At 51.9% G+C, this 17,080-nt stretch overlaps 1 protein-coding gene and 1 long non-coding RNA gene across 2 annotated transcripts; one reads left to right on the top strand and one right to left on the bottom strand.

Annotated features, from left to right (window-relative positions):
- Nucleotides 1-620: 620 nt before the first annotated feature.
- On the bottom strand, nt 621-12,775 carry RHOG (ras homolog family member G). The gene is made up of 2 exons (XM_081539365.1): nt 12,721-12,775; nt 621-1,830 (listed from the first exon to the last, which is right to left on the bottom strand). The coding sequence occupies exon 2, from the start codon at nt 1,768-1,770 to the stop codon at nt 1,195-1,197; it is 576 nt and encodes a 191-aa protein (XP_081395491.1). The 5' UTR covers nt 1,771-1,830; nt 12,721-12,775; the 3' UTR covers nt 621-1,194.
- An 88-nt stretch (nt 12,776-12,863) lies between these two features.
- LOC145525749 (uncharacterized) lies at nt 12,864-13,802 on the top strand. Its single transcript, XR_014068385.1, has 2 exons — nt 12,864-12,998; nt 13,610-13,802. It is a non-coding gene; the product is annotated as an uncharacterized LOC145525749 (long non-coding RNA).
- Nucleotides 13,803-17,080: the final 3,278 nt, after the last annotated feature.

The following is a 17,080-nucleotide window of genomic DNA, read 5'->3' as shown; positions in this document are numbered from 1 at the left end:
AATGGAACTGAGCTGGGGAACAGGCTCCAGGACTGAGGGAATAGTCTACAACCGGTATGATTCCATGTGGCATCCCTCCCTGCCACCCCCCCAACACACACACACACTTAGGCCTTGGACTCTTGTACAGTCTAAGCCGATTTTGATGAACAGGAGTGACTTTCTCTGCAGTGATTCCAGGTTTGGAAGCTGTGATACCTGGGAGAGCCTTAGGTTGAGGCAAAGACCTGAGTGCTAGCCCCAACTCTGTCAGTAAAGATTTGTCCCTGTGGGGGTATAAGGAGACAGTTCTCAGGTGCATGACTGTGAGAGCACCTACCTGCAGGCTGATGACTCAGCCTCTCCCTTTCTAAGCCTTAGATAAGGAAGTTTTTTCTCTTGCTTTGCATCCCAGACTACTGCAGAATCTGTGGCTGGGCCCCAGGACAAGACTGGGGCCCCTCCAAGGGAGCCCAGAGCTTTGTTAGGGAAATTGGGGGGTGGGGGGACCACAATGAAGTCTATTATCCCCTGTCCCCTCTTGCAGGAAACAAAAGGCTCCCAGTCTCTGGGGAGCCCTAGCCCATGCTTGGTCCCTGCCCAACCCCCAATGCCCAGCACACAGGGAGGAGCCAGGGCCATTGGAGACAGGAGGTTTTATTGATGCTGATGGGGGTAGGAGGGGCCCCCAGGAGCCTGGAGGGAGTGGGGGTGGGGCTGAGTCAGTCAGCGGATGCTAAGGCTTGGGCACATGAAGGGTAGGTTAGGGCACATTCATCTTCTTAGGATTCTGTGGCTCCTTCTCTGGGGCAGGGAGAGCGCATCATGAGGGCGGAGCAATCGAAGAGCAGCGAGGGAGAGGTTAGGGATGGCGGAGCGCTCCTAACCTGAGAGAAGGCACCACAATAGGCAGCGACATCTGGTCAGTAGGGGAAGTGGGGAGGGGGCACCTGGTTGGCTTCGTGGGGAGGGGCCCGTCCTCGGCCTGGGGGAGCTCTCAAGAATACCTGGTGTTCCCAAGCAGAGTGGGGCAGGGCCCAACGCCCCTCTCCCTGTGGGCCTCCTTCAGGAGAAAAAGGCACTCGGGGAGCCCCCTTGGCAAGGGGTGCCAGAATTAGTCCTTAAGGCACAGCTGGGGGCAGACAAGGCGCCAAGGCACAAAGGCACAACTGGTTGGGGGGGGGGCAGGGGCAGCCTCCAAGCTGAGTGCCAGGGTCACAAGAGGACACAGGACCGCCCACGCTTGACAGGCGTGGGGTTGAGCACAGCCCGGACAGCCTCAGCAAATACTTCCTTGACGCCGTCCTGCTGCAGGGCCGAGCACTCGAGGTAGCGCACCGCGTGGATCTGCTTGGCCAGCGCCTGGCCCTGCTGCGGCGTGATGGGCGCCTGGCCCTGCTCCTTCAGGCGCCGCAGGGTGTCGGGCTGGGCTCTCAGGTCCTTCTTGGTGCCCACCAGGAGGATGGGCACGTCAGGGCAGTGGTGGCACACCTCTGGGTGCCACTTGTGCCGCACATTCTCATAGGAGGGCGGGCTGGCGATGGAGAAACAGATGACGAACACGTTGGTCTGAGGGTAGGAGAGAGTGCGGAGGCGGTCGTACTCCTCCTGGCCCGCTGTGTCCCACAGGTTCAGGTTCACCGTGCGCCCGTCCACTGCACTCTGGGCGCTGTAATTGTCGAACACTGTGGGGATGTACTCCTTGGGGAAGGCGTTGGTTGTGTAGCAGATGAGCAGGCATGTCTTGCCCACGGCTCCATCACCCACCACCACACACTTGATGCTCTGCATCGTGGGTGCAGCTGGAGGCTGTGCCTCCTTCCCGTTCTGGGCCCCTCTGGATGCAGTGACCTGTGGACAGACGAGAGGGACACTCTGGGTTAGGGAGTCCTGGGAAGAAAGGATGGGGGCATATAGAGGGGAACCAGGTCCAGTTCTCTTAACCTGACACCATCCTGCAATCCCATCAAGACAGACCACAGAGAGACGGACACAAGATGGGACACAGGTCCTAAGACCAAGCAAGGATGCTCAAGGATAAGAGGGCTGGCACTAATGTGTAATATATTATGTGAAGCATGTAAGTTCTGATGCCAGACTGACTGAGGTCAAAATCTGGTTCTGTTATCTCCTAGCTTTATGACCCTGGACAAATTACTTAACCTCTCCATGTCTCATTTTCCTAATCTGTAAAATGGGGGTGAAATAATACCTACTTCACTGGGTTGTTGTGAGGATTATATACATTAACACATGTGAAGCATTTAGTACAGGGTCTGGACCCTAATGCTGGGAAGGATTAGGGGCAGGAGGAGAAGGGGACGACAGAGGATGAGATGGCTGGATGGCATCACTAACTCGATGGATATGGGTTTGGGTAATCTCCGGGAGTTGGTGATAGACAGGGAGGCCTGGCGTGCTGCGATTCGTGGGGTTACAAAGAGTCAGACACGACTGAGCGACTGAACTGAACTGGTCATAATAAGCATTCAATAAGTATCAGCTAGTTTTATTTTTCCTCCAGGAAGTATTGACACAAAAGGATGGTGCACACATGTAGGGATCTACTAGATCCTTTATCAGATATGCACCTCTCCCACTGAGTAGACTGGAGAGGGCTTCTGGCAGAGTGCTTATCCCAGGTCACTCTGAGATGCAGCCACAGGTGGAGCCTCCCATCTCAGGGCCCACCAGCCCTAGAGCACTGAGCTCTATTCTAAACATGAGCTTCAATTACAAACATGACATCTTGGCTGCTGACTGCAAAACGAAAGGTTTTATGAGAAACCTGTTGAGTAAGGGGCACAATTCTCTAGGCAGCTGCCCTATCTCAAACTAGGGTGCCCTGGGAATGGTGAAAAGGAGGGAGAGCTTACCCCATCATTCTTGGAAGCATGGGAAACCCTATCTGGCCACACAGAGCCAGGCTGGCAACTCAGTGCAGGGGAACACTGGAGATAGAGCCAAAGCTGGGATTTGGTCTGGAATCTGGGTGTGTAATGATGAGTGAGGCAGAGGCTAGGGGTCCCAGACGTCTGCATCTTCTCTCAAGGGGGGCTAAAGCCCAGCCAAGAGGGATGAACAGAAGAATAAGACAAAAATTTGATTTTCCCCTTAATCTTCTATCCCTTTCCTGAGACCATGGTCTGTGCCTCTGAAGAATCTGAGGGGCTTCTGGACTTTTGGGCAGAGAACACTGTGTCATTAAGTACTATCACTGAGAAGACATGCTGGTATCAGACTGGTCAGGGATTCTAATCACAGCTCCACCAACTAGTCAAATATGATTCTCAGGCAACATATTTAAGTTTCCTAAGCCTCAAATTTTCTCATCTGTAAGATGGAGATAGAGTTGGTGAGAGTATAAAATAAGCTAACATGTAGAGTGTGTTTGGCATGAGGCGTGGCACACAGGAAGTGGCAAATAAGTCAGCTGCTGTAATTATCCGTGGGGTAAGTTTGAGAGGAGTCCCTGTTTCAACCATCACCCGTGGGTCACCTCTGCAGCTCACAGGGCCTCGAGGTGAGGAACTGCTCTTCCGAATTCTGGAACAGAACAGAGCTTCCGGAAACCCTGAGATTATTTATACTGCTGTGGCAAGGGTAGTCCTCTAATTGACTACTTCCTCTCAGCCATGGGGGACTTTTTCTGGCTAGTATGTGACTTCCTTTCCCTGCAGCTCTCTCACAACCAGGTCCCTGCTCCCTGGGAGGGGACAGCTCTGTGTATGACAGTATGACACACCCAGTTCTTTTAGCTATCTCCTGCTCCACCCAAGAGCTATCATCTCTGGCCCATCTTCTCCATTTCACTTTATATACAGCAAAACTGTACCCTGGTCTGCCAACCCTTATCCTCCAACCTGTCCTCTCAACTGTTGGTCCCAAAGCCTCAAAAATCAAACTTGGAGGGGGCAGGGGGAATCCCCCACTGGAAAGTAGAAAAGGAATTCTGGTGGTGTGGAACCTGCATAGAATCCAGGGCTTGGTCCCTCCCAGCTCCCTCCCAGGCCCCAGCTTCCCCTGAGACCAGCTGGGAGGGAAGTGAGTTCATTCTATGAGGCTGCCTCTCTGGTTTACAGTAAAAATATTTCCATCTTATTTGCATGAATAAATGTGTGTTCAACCTCAGGAGAGCGGATAGAGGGCCTCAAGGGTATGGGTCCAGAAAGAAGACAAGGACCCTCTAGGGCGCTTGAGAATTTGGGACTGGAAGTCAAGCTGCTGCTGCTGCTAAGTCGCGTCAGTCGTGTCCGAAGTCAAGAGAACTCAGCCAAGTCCTAGCCCCACGGCTGCTCTGCTGCCAACTCACTGCAACCAAGCAAGAGGCACTTACCCTCTCAGGGCCTCAGTTTCCCAATCTGTGAAACGGAGAGAAAAAAGCCTGTGCAAGGATACTAAGTGGATGAGTGGACATTAAGGAGCCTGGGGGCAGGGGACAGGATAGGCCCCTGGGAGCACAGGGTGGGGGTGGGAAGGCTGAGTCAGTCAGCAAATGCCTAAGACCTTGGCACCTGAGCCCAAGTCAGGGCACGCTCATGTTCTCAGGATTCTGTGGCTTCTTCCTTGGGGGAAAAGAGACAGCATCTTGGGGAGGGGGGTGTTGGTGCCATTCCTCGTGTCCACTGGAAGGCTGAGGAGAACCCAGCATCTCGAAGAGCAGATGCTCTCTAGGCCTGTACATCTTTAGCTGCACACAAAGCAGGGGAGTGGGCATGGCCGTGTGACCAGGAACTCCTCCCCTCCAGCCCAGCACTGGGCTGGCCCAGGCAGGAAGGCAAGGAGGGGACTCTGGCCCGCAGTCACAAGGCCGGAGAGACCAGAAGTACAGCTGGCTCCAGGCAGCTTTCTAGGGAGGGGTTATCAGCCAGCAATCAGTATATCAGCCCTCAAAGGAGTGAGGAGGGAGCAGGAAGCTTCCGGGCTGGTGAGGGAACAGGGACTGACACTGGAAAAGGATCACGAGGGAGGTAGTGTCCAGAAACAGGCAGGGCAGAGGCAGTATAACACAGGGCCAAGGGCACCAGATCCCTGACTCTGATCTCCCGGGATCACCTGCTGACTCTACCCGTTGATTAAAAGCCCTCCATGGTACAACCATTTACAGATCACATGGTATTACATTGTTTTATCCTTTTAACAACTCATTGGTACTATTTGTACTTACAGATGAGGAAACAAACCCAGAGCAGTTAAAATAACATCACACAGGTAGTCAGCACAGGACCCAACATAGACCCCCCCTTTTTTTTTAAACACAGACCCCAATTTTGCAATCCAAAGCCCTATGCTTTCCTCAGTGTGTCACACAGCCTCCAAGTGACCCTTACCAGCTGACTTTGTGACCTTAAGCCAGTAACTCACTTCCCTTCCTGGAACCTCAGTTTCTTCATTTGTATGACAGGCATGATAAAGCTCACCCTCCCTGTCTCAAAGGGCAGCAGTGAGGATCCTGAGCACAGGGATAAACTTGTTTTATAAACTTGGAAATGGGCTGCACAGAGGAGGTGGCAAAGGCAAAGCCTTTCATACCAAGAGGCTGGAATCATTGAGTACACAGGTGCTTGAGAGGTGGCGGCAGCCCAATTCTCCCCATTCAGGGATAGTTCAGACCCTCATCCTCTCTCCCAGGGCAACTCTTTTCTCTGAACACCTATGGCCTGAACTGGGTCAAATTCGTTCCCATAGCTCATTTAAGGAGGGTGCATGCTCAAAAGGTAGGATCCAGCCTGTACCATGCAGGATAAAGGAACAGGATAAAGTCAATGCTGTAGGAGGCCAGACAAGGACAGTGGCCTGCCTGGGGTTGGGGGATCGACTGTGACTTATTCACTAGGTCACTTTAAGAAAAAAAAAGAACTTTTGTTTAGTATGTAAATAAACATTTTCAGATTCATATAGTCTTAGCCATATTATAATGACTTGTTCTGGCTTTCTATTCCCAGCTTAATTCAGATCATGCCTGGTCCCTCATCTTGGCTTTCAGAGTTCTTCATAATCTAGAGTCAGATAAAGAATCCGCTTGCAACGAAGGAGACACAGGAGACTCGGGTTCAATCCCTGGGTCAAGATCCCCTGGAGAAGTTAATGGCAACTGCTCCAGTATTTTTGTCTGGAGAATCACAGGGACAGAGAGGCCTGGCAGGCTGCAGTCCAAGGGGTCACAAAGAGTCAGACACGATTGAGTGACTAAGCACTCTACATGTTCCACAGACCTGGGTTTAAATCCTAGTTCTGCCATGATGAGCTAGGTAATAGTATCAACCTTATAAGGCTGTTATATGGATGAAGTGCGTTGATACACAATGTGTATGTACTAAGCAGGTACTTTGAAATGGGAGTAACCTGCTCCAGAGGGGTCTTCACTGTCCTGTGTAAACAGGCCAGGATCATTCTGGCCTCTGAACTTTTCCTCTTGTTCTTCTCTCTGCTGCCACTCCTTCTCCCCTCTCAAATCTTCCTGACTCAAGGCCTAGCTTAAGTCTCATGGTCCCATGAGGCTACTGAATTCTCCTTTCTTTGAACTTCCACAGTATGGCCACCCTTGTAACCCTTCTTTGGCTCTGAGTCACTCTCCTTCTGCAGTAGTCACATATAAATTCCTTAGCTTGTGGATGCCCCCCTGACCAGTAATGAAGCTTGACCTCCTCGACTCCCCCACCAAAAAGCTGAGTACAGGCTTCTGATCTGCTTGCTTCTGTTTCAGTTACTGAGATCTGCATAAACAGGTCAGAAGCCCAGGACTGGACTGACACCTCCATAGTCCAAACTGCAGTGCTGAATCTTACTGAGGAGTGGCAGCCAAAAGCTTTGACTGGGATAGGCAAGACAAGAATCTTTCCTCCCAGTATCAGCTTGACCTGGCTCCCGCAGGGAGCACAGTCCAAGGGTCTCATCCTATCTGAGCATAGTCCCCAGAGCCTAGCCTGTACCCAGTGGGGCCTGGTCTTGGGGTGTGGCCCAGGCAGGCCCAGAATGGGGGAGGGAAAGGAAGCAGCGTACTGCCTGATTGCCAGATCTCTGTGGCAGTTGTAGCAGGGGAAGTGTCCCAACTGGGAGTGGGGGAGGGGAGGAATAGGCCCTAAGAGCCGGGGGAGTATGAAGGGAACTTACTGGAACCTTCTAATCTGCCTCCCTGACACGGGAGATCCCCTCCGGCAGTCCTCCCTGAAACGCATCCTAACTATAATTCATCACTCGGGGTATTCTGATCCTAGGCTCTGGCCACATCACCCTGATCCTCTCCACAAGCAGCCTCCATATTCTCTTCCGTAAAACACACCAAGTAGCCATATTCACTGTCCTGGTGGGAATCCAGCATTTCTCCATTTCCACCACCCTTCAGTCCACCACTCAGCAGCTCAGAAGACTCCAATTGCCTCAAAGGATCCCCTAATTTGTCCTCCAGAGCCAAGCACCACTGCCACCTCCTTCAGGGAAGTTTTTCTGTAAACCACCCAAGTCACAAATGACTTACTCCATCCAAGGTCTGGGTCCTGATTTTCTCACAGGTGCATTCTATCTCAGTCATGTGGAAGCTTATCTGAATCTCTTGTCACTAGACTGGGAGGGCCTAGAGGGTAAGGAAAGGGTAAGGGCCTAGAAGGTAAGGTAAGGTAAGGTAAGCACAGCACGCAGTGGCTATCAGTAAATAGCTAAATGAACTCAATCTGTCCTTCATGTCTTTGCACATGGGAGTTCCTCTTCCTGGAATTCTGCTCTCCCTCCACTGTCACCCCACTCCACAGCCTCCCAGTCCTTCAGGGCCCAGCTCCATTTCCCAGCTTCTCAAGGACACCATCCCTTCTTCTGCCCTACCTCCCCCAGCACTGTTATTTAGGTTCATTGTGCTGAATTAACATGAGCTTCATGAGGAGGGAAATTCGTCCTGCCTACTTCCACAAGCCCAGCAGAGGGCTGAGTAAAAGCTGACACACACCTCCTCTCTCATCCATTCAGACTTTGATTCTGGGAAGAAGGAAGAGCCTCCAGGCCCAGGAGACACCAGACAAGGGTAACTAACTTCCTCCCCTTGAAGAGTATGATTTAGGGTAACTGAGGGAGTGCCCTGTCCCTCAGCTGGAAGAGTGAGAGGGGTTGGAGCAGGCATAGCTCTAGTCCAGTGGCGATGAGGAAGATGGGTAGAAAAAGTGGTACTGATGAGGCTAAGGACTGGGAATATCTGAAGCCCAGGGCTGGTCAGAGATGAGGTCAGGGTTATGGTCACGGTCAGTGTTAGAAACAGCTTCAGAAGTTCTGCCAGTCTGTCTGTTTGAAGGGGGAGTAGGAGAGGGATGGTACGAAGAGGCTCAAAGGGGCTGCAGCTGGGCTAGCAGGAGGAAGCTGGGGGAGACATGAGGTCAGCATGGGGCTGGGACCAAGCCAAGGGCTGAGTCTTGCTTTTTCTTCCCCTTCTCCCATCAGCAGGGACAGAACCGGAGACAGCCTAGTTCCCAGCCTTAAAAAAAAAAAATTCACGCTGGAGAATTCTCCACCTCTTGCCATTCTCCACCCTTTTTTAGCCCCCGTGGAGGATCCTGCACTCTGCAGACAGAGTAGGAGATGAAGGGAGTTGACTTTACCCACTAGGGATCGGGGAGGAGGAGGGTACAAGACAGCTATAGCTGGGAGGGCTATGGGAGGTTGGGACCCTTTCACTCAGTCCCAGCTCCTCTCCTTTTCCTGGTGCCCCAACACCTGGGGTGTTCCACACACAGCCAGCCCCAGGGCCAGCGCAGCAGGCTGGGGGAGCTAAGGAGGCTGCCCCCCTCCCCCACCAGGCAGCACAGAGGAAGGCTGAACACTTGCTTCCTCCTCCTTCCTCCTCCCCACTAACAGCAGCTCAGCAGTCCTGGGGCCCCACAGAAGGCCCGTGAAGTGGCACTTCCTTTGCCTCTGCTCATTTCACACAAGGCTGTACAGAAGTGCCATCCTCCCAATCCTGCCTCCCCACCTGAAAATACCCACAGAGACCCAGGGCGGCCCAGTCACTTCAACCCTGCCCCAGACCTGAGGGGGTTTCCACAAGGGAAAAAAACATCAGGGAGGAAACTCCGGCATCTATTTTCCACTGTCAGTGGGGCAGAGCTGGAGCCTGGCATCGGGTACTCCCCCATGTTGCTGTCCCTTGGCAAAGTCCCTGACTCTCTGGCCTCTTCTCTTGTGCTTTGGGGTAAGGGGCCACACACTCAGACAGCTACTTAGACCTGTTCAAGGTGGGGTCCAGAGTCAGGAGCACTGCTCTGAGGAGCCTCTTGAGGGAAGGAGAGTCAGAACTATCAGTATTCTGTATGCTCTTTGGAGCTATTGATAGGCAACTCCTTACTTCTGAAGCTGAGCCACAAGAGAGAAAGCTGACAAGTTATATACAGGATTGCGAGCAAATCCAGGACAAGGACCTGGGTCTCCTGACCTCCAGCCTGGGAATGGGCCCATCGCTCTGACCTCATTCAGGATGACCCTACCATGGTTTATCCCTTCAGGAAACGGGCCAAAGGGACCAGGTTGACATCTGAGTCCATTTTGCTTCCAGGCCCTCAAACCTAGCCAGTGCTGGGGCATCCGTGATTCAGAACTGACATTACTGGACAGACAGCCACCCTGTCCCAGCTGAGGAGAGCCTCCTCTAGGCTCGAGCTCTGGGGGAGATGCCCTACCCCCATGACATGAGGACAAAAGAGGAAGCTGGACCCTGGACAGGAAAACCAATCTGTTCTGGGGAGGCGGCCCAGGCTTTGTCTTTGGTTTCCCTCTTCACAGAACCTTATAAGCCTCACCACTCACAGGTCTACACTGTGTATGCTGGAGGGGTCTTTAGTCTGGGCCCCCATCTTCTTTTCAGTTGTTCAGCTACCTGCATTCTAATATCTTCCCAACTGTCTCACTACAGCCACAATCTCTCAAATCTTCCTGCTCGGGACCCCCTAAAAACTTATACCAGCCACTTCATCTGCCATAACATCTTGCCAGAAACAACTCTCCGTATCCTAGATTCTCAACCAGGATCTTGACCTGAGTCACTTCTCTTCATGTCAAGAGGCTGCCCATAGTTTTTTTAGCCAAGACCTCAATGACAGCCTCCTACAGCAGGTACATATCCCTCACCCCCACCCTCTGCAAAATATTTCCCCACTTAGATTCCTCCCACCTTGGTTATATTTTTCCGGTGGTGACTTTTATGCAATTAGCTCCACCCTTCAGTGGGGCCAGGCCTTGTCTGGGAGAACCCCTGTTTCATCCATCCTATCTTTACTCTTAGAATCCTGTTGGTTGCTCAGTTATCTAAAATAAGTACTGGTTTGGTAGGTGGGAAGTCAGGACTCCTGGGTGGTTTTTAACTGAGCCCTGATGCTGGGAAATTCCTTGCATATATGTCCTCCCCTGAGCTGGGATTTTTATGCAGGTCCCTGGGACTTCCTGCTGGGGCCAAACCTCTATATCGCCCACAATGTCAGTAGGACAGACAGAAGTGCGGAGGAAGAAACAATCATGGGAGCAAGACAACTGTGAGAAGGGAAGGAGACATAATGGGGTACAGGAATGGTCCTTAAACCTAGCTGTGCTTGGGAAGCCCACAAAAGTAGCACTTGCTCTCCTCCACTTCTCTTCTTCTAGTGGAGAGAAATGAATAAAGTAGACCTGAGAAGGCAGAGGGAAGCAGGATCTCTCAGCATGCATCCCAAAGGCTTGAGAAAGGAGCTCTAGAATGGGGACAGCAAGGCTTACAAAGTGCCAGGCTGGATTTCAGTTAGACTCGGAAGAAATTTCCCAAAGAGAGGGAATAGGCTCTTAGATGAGAGGGGGAATATTAAGGATGCCTGAGGAAGAGGGGTAAGCAGAACTCTAGAGAGCTTCCTGGTCACCAAGGCCTTGATGCAGCCCAGGGCACGTGGGAACCTGGCCTGGGCAGGCCCTGGAAGCAGCAGGAAAGAGCAGGCAGACACCTTTGCCTCATACCCCTCTTTTTTTCCTGAATTAGAACTAAAACAGTTAAGATAGAAGTTAAACCAGGAATAGTCTTCCCTCTTGAACCCTGCACTTTCCTTCCATCACACCTAGCTGACCTGGCCCCCTTCTCCCCACCAGGTGGTGCTGGAACCAGTGAGCAATGGAGACAGGGACCTTTAGGCTGTCCCTCAGGCTCCAGGCCTGGCTTCTTGACCAAGCACCTAAGGGTCTGGGAGATTTTGATTTCCCACGGCCTCTCTCACCAGTCCTATTCAATACTGTGTCACTCTACCGTGATCCTCCGAATGCTACAGACTGCTTCCTCCTACCTAACCACAACCTCACCCACTGCAGGTTCCCTTCATTCTGCTGGCTTCCCCTGCTCTGGGCCCTCTCAAGGCTGAGGGCAGTTATTTTGTCTCCAAAAGATAAAGATACGGACGTGTAGACACTTGCACGCACATACACATCTACAGAGGTTTTCCAAACCCTTCATCACTTTTATCAAGGGGTGGCTGCAGCCCGCCTCTCTGAACTAGGGTGGTCGGAAAGGTTCCCCAAAGCTGGAGATTCGTTACTGAAAGGGAAGGAGAAGACAGAGATCCATCAGAGTGAGGGCAGACGGAAGAATCAAGAGGGTGGGTATGTGTGCAGGAGCCAGAAGCTGGGCAAGGAGGGGAGCAGGGAGAGGACAAGGATGGACAGAGAAGCAGGGCAGGGGAGAGGTCAGGGGCCAGGCATGACTGTGTGTTTGGGGGAAAAGCAACTGAAGAGGATGCGAGAAGAGGGTGACAGAGGGTTCGAGGGTAGAGTCTGAAGAAGGAATGGAGGAAGACAGAATGAGAACTTGTAGAATTCAGGGACTAGCAATGGGGTGGCGGGAAGACGAGGGGATGGCTCCTCATCATTTTCCAAGGCTAGAGTCTTTGCGACCTCCCAGAAGCCCTATTCTCTCCATCTCCTAAAAACAGTCCTGCTTTCAGTGAGGCCTTCTCGCTAAGGATGATCAGCACCTCCAAGTAAGAGCCCTTCCACTTCTGTCACAGGGGAAAACCTGGTTCCTTTCCTTCTCCTTCTACCCCGCCAAAGAGCAGTGCCAGGCATCGACCAGCTAGGCACAGCCGACGTTTGCTCACTTCAATACTTGTTTCTCCGTTTCAGGGATGGAGAGGTTATGCTTCACACAGAGACACACAGAGAGAAGCACTGGGGTCGGCCGGGGCTCTCCCACCCTCCTGAGCACAGAGGACCATTGGGCTGCAGTCTGGACCGGCCTCAATCTTCCAGGGGAGGAGCTCCTTCTCCGCAGCCCAGGGCTTCAGAGGCAATAGACAGCCTCTCTTTCTACCTCACAAGTGTCACAACTGCCAAAGCAGTTCTCTAGCCCAGGATCCCCTTCCCCTCAACACACTTCACAACAGCCCTCCCGCAACTCCAGAGGGCACCCCATCTCTGGGTCCCATCTCCCAGCTCTGAGCTCTTCCACTCAGAGGCTTTTCCCTCGGAGCAGGAGACCCTCCGACCTCAGGAGTCCCTCGCGGCTCCCGGGGACCGGTACCGCCGCCCTCGGTACAGGAACCCCCACCCTCCCGGAGCCGTCGCCGGCTCGCAGTGGCCCGTGCCCGTCCCCGCCCCGCCCGGCCGGCCGCGCCCGCCCAACTTGGAGCGAGCCGAGCACCTCCCGCCGCGGCCTCCCAAAGCCAAACTTCGCGGGCCTGCGCTCGCGTCCAGTCCCGGGCCGGCCGGGCTCCCTTTCCCCGGACCCTCAGCCCTCCGGCCGGTGCCAGGCCTCACCTGGTGCCCTCCCCGCTGCGGGGGAGCTGGGGGCGGCGGCAGCGGCTCGGGGCTCGAGAAGGAAGTGAGAGCGGGAGGCCGGAGGAAGTGGGGGGGGCGGGCCCGCCGGCGGGGCGGGGCGCGGGGGCGGGCCGGGCCGGGGCGGGGCCCGACCAGGAAGTCCGCGGGCCGGTCTCCCCCACCCCGGGTCGCCCCCAGCCGGTTGGCCCCGGGCCGGGTGCTGGGCTCCCTCACCCGAGCCCTTTACCTCTGAGGCTCTTTAGATCAGGGCGCCTAAGGTTAGTTCTCCCAGTATACTTCTTGCCACCCCCACACCAGCAGAGGCCCTAGCCTAGGCGCTTGGGTTTTGTCCCCATCTCACCGTATCTCGCCCCCACCCACCCCTGCAAGAATATGCTGAGAACGGGCGCCCCTAGGCCTGGTCCCTTCAGTCAAGCCCCGGGATCGAGCGATGGCGCAGGCTGGGGGATTGGCTAGAATGGGTCCGGCTGGGACAGTCCCCACCCCTGCCCCGAGCCCCGGGGGAGCGCTGGGTGGCGGTGATTCAGCAGTGGGAAGGCCCCAGACCCCTGGGAAGGGTGCGGAGACTGGGGGAAGGGGAGCTGGCGTCAGCACCCGGGGAAAGACAAGATCAGCAGAGGCGCAGGCGGAGCCGCGGGCCCCAAAAACAGGATGTCGTGTCGTTCCGCACCCGGCGGCTCCGCGCGCCTGGGCTCCGGGGAAGAGGCGGGGTGGGGCCAGGACGTGGGGCTCCCCTCGCCCCTTCTTCTCGCTGGGGCGCGCAACTGCCTGGGACAGAAGGGCCGCACCCAGTCCTGAATCCTGCCGGGGCCCCGGGGACGGGCGAGTGGGCGGACTCGTGGGCGCCCTCTGGTGCTTTTGCTCCTAGGCCTTGCGCGTGGAGCTCTGACTTGAGAAAATATTCTTCGTCCAACACAAACTTTCTGAGTGCCTACCACGTGGAGGGCTGCGTGCTAGGTGCTGTGGAGGAAAACAGAGACGTTAACGAAAGGCTCCTTGTCTCCAAGAGGCTTTCCAGAGAACGAGGAAGAACAACTCCTAGAATAAACTGTTCAACTTTTCTGAGCCTCCATTCTATCTTTGGCAATATAAAATAACATCCCCTTCATCCTGTAGTTGTGAAGATGAGAATGGATGTAAAAGGCCTGCTGCCAATGGCTGGCTCACAGTAAACACTCAACAAATGCTTCTTTTCCTCTTTTTAAAAATCATGTTAGTGTAAGAATGAGTTCCCAAAACACAACGTGCCTGCCCACATCTTTGGGTCTTTGTGCATTCTATTCCTTCTGCCTAACTTCTGTATTGACTGCCAGGCGAAATACTCAGCCTTTCACAATCTGTCCTTAATGGACCACTGCCTCCAACAAGACACACACACACACGCACGACCTCTACCTTGCACTTGGTAGTCTCTCCCAGTGCTGTCTAGTGGAAATGTGAGCCACATAAGTATAACTTAAAATTTTCTAGTGCTGACATTTTTTTAAAAAGTAAAAAGAAGGAATTCCCTGGCAGTTCAGTAGTTAGGACTCCACCCTTCCGTTGCAGGGGGCACCTGTTCAATCCCTGGTCAGGGAACTAAGATCCCACCAGCTGCAAGTCCTTTCCCCAATTAATTAATTAAAAATAAACAATTAAAATTTAATTTTACTAATATATTTTTCTTAGCCCAACATATGCAAAATATTGTCATTCAACTTCAACATGTAATCAGTATAAAAATTATTGATTATGAAAATGAATAGGCTATTTTACATTCTTTTTTTGTACTAAGTCTTTGAAATCTAGTGTATGTTTTACACTTAGAGTACATCTGAATTTTATTTATTTATTTTTTATAAATTTATTTATTTTAGTTGGGGGCTAATTACTTTACAATATTGTAATAGTTTTTGCCATACATTGACATGAATCAGCCATGGGTTTACATGTGTTCCCCTTCCTGGACCCCCCATCCACCTCCCTCCCCATCCCATCCCTCTGGGTCATCCCATTGCCCCGGCCCTGAGCCCTTGTCTCATGCATCGAACATGGAATGGTGTTCTCTTTCACATATGATAATATACATGTTTCAATGCTATTCTCCCAGAACGTCCCACCCTCACCTTCTCCCACATTTCAAATGGTTGATGGTACATGTAGCTAGTGGGTATGGGAACAGAGATGTTAAAGCCTCCATCAGATTGAGGCTAGTAAAGGACTGAGTGGATGAATTCATTCTCCACGATCTTTCTGCTCAAGCATCCTCAGAACCTCCAGGCAGAATTTGGGTCTCTCTCCTCCCTCCCCACAACACTTGGGACACACTCCTCTCTGTGGAGGAGAAGAAACCAGGAAAGACAAGGGGAAACTCTGATTTGCCTCCATATTCTAATGGGAGCCATGGCTGGTGCTTGGCATCTGATGATGAAGAAAACATTGTGAGTTCCCATTAAAGACATGGTTCAGTGGAGGACCACATACTAAAATGGCTTTCATGAAGCCATTAAAAATTGTGCCCTAGAACAAAGGTTTTTGACCTGTGTTTCTCAAGTTCTCTTCCCAGGACTTGAGGGTGGGAAAATAGTGGGGCTCTGGCCTTCCTTCCCTTCAACTAGAATTGGTTTGCTTTTATCTAACTTATCTACTAGTGTTCTGAATAAAAGACTCATTAAAAAAAAAGTTTTCTGCAAAAATATTTGAAAGTCAATTTTAGAAGCATAGCGTTAAAGATAGGTGCAGGAGACCAAAGGCTGGATTGGCAGCCTGGGGTGACTGTATTTCCTAAGGCATTGGTCTTGTTCATGCCTGGTCCTGGTTCAGCTTACTTAGGTGGGAGAACCTGACTTGGCCTTGAGAATGTCATGATCTAATGGGATCCAGGACTGCTACATATCAAGCTAATTGCAGACAAGGAAAGGGCCCTGGGCTAGGCTTCAGTAGAACTGAAGTCTAGTCTTCAGAAGAGCTGAAGTCTAGTCTTGGCTCAGTCAGACTGGCTTGTGAGACTTCAGATGAGGTCTTGCCTTACTCTGGGTCCCAGAATCCTCTACTGGAAAGCAAGGAATTGAACCAAGATGATACCTCTGAGCTGTGACCTTCTATGATACGTTCTTCAAAATAATCATTAAGTAATTAAGGTTTATGCATGTAACATATTGCTCATGCTTCTTTAATACCATTTAGGTCTTCTTGCTTTGTGCTCCAGTTAATTGTGTCTGTGTCTAACGTCTGCCTTCTCCACTAAATATGCGTCCTTTGAGTTTGTGTCTGATTCATCTCAGTGTCCACCCACTGGGCCTGGCACAGACAGGTCTGAGCACACATTTGCCTTCAGTATATTGTGGAACAAAATTGCCTTAATAACGCAATAATATGTATGGAAGCGTCAGAGGCCAGGTGAGTTGCAGCTACTTTTATGGCATGGATTTAGGAAGGGCCAATAAGGCCAGAGGAGAGGGAGACAGGTAGACAGGTGGAGTGTCTGCAAAGGCTTCTTGGAGGAAGAAGATAATGAGACAAAGTGGGTGGGAAGAGGGCACAACCCCAGATGGGCTGTTTCTCTCATTTGCTTTCCCTGAATAGGTGAATTCTTGGTAGACAGTGTACATTCGTGTTCGCAAGCAGCTGAGAGAAAAGGTCACTGAGCTAGGACATTTAGAAGTGAGACAACATATGAAAGGACTTGGTGAGGTTGGATAGAGAGGTCAGAGACAGGTTCTGGAGGCCAACGGTCCCGGATTCAAATCCTGATTGTACCACTTACCTTGTGGCTTTTGACAAGTCACATGACCTCTTATTCATTCCTTAAACACATATTTATTGAAAACCTCTGGGCCAGGTATAGTTTCACATGCCAGTGATGCAGTGGTGAAAACAAAAAGACAAGCCCCTATCCTGATGTAACTAGCGAGGAAGAGAAATCTTAAACAGGTAGTGATTCAAAAATACAGAGAGCTGTAAGAGCATATGATAGAGCCAGTTAGTTTCATTTTAAAATCAGAATGACAATACTGTGGCTTTGTGGGATTATGAGGATTCAATGAGACAAGTAAGCCAAGAGTCTAGCATATTGCCCAGGGTACAAGGAATAAACATTACTTAATTTCTCCATACACTCATGTTGTTTTCAAGTTATACCCCCTGGTAATTTTTCCTTCTTTCTCAAGGTCAAATGCTAAAGCTGACTCAGTTCCCCTAAAAGTGCAAGATGGAGACAGGAGGAGAAAGGCCCGCACTGATCTCACCCCTGCCCTGATGTTTTCCAAATGGGTCTTTCCAGCCTGGTTCTCACTGAGTTCCAGCTTCTATAGCCCACCAGTGGCACATAGGATCTTCTGCTCAGTCCTAGTCCCAGCCT

The sequence above is a fragment of the Giraffa tippelskirchi genome, chromosome 11 (genome assembly GCF_054371585.1).
Source record: "Giraffa tippelskirchi isolate mGirTip1 chromosome 11, T2T-mGirTip1v1.2.pri, whole genome shotgun sequence".
NCBI classification, from domain to species: domain Eukaryota; kingdom Metazoa; phylum Chordata; class Mammalia; order Artiodactyla; family Giraffidae; genus Giraffa; species Giraffa tippelskirchi.
This window is presented reverse-complemented; position numbering and strand designations above follow the sequence as displayed.

Bases quoted from the DNA above. Each gene is read 5' to 3' on its own strand.
- RHOG (XM_081539365.1), bottom strand. From the start codon at position 1,770: ATGCAGAGCATCAAGTGTGTGGTGGTGGGTGATGGAGCCGTGGGCAAG.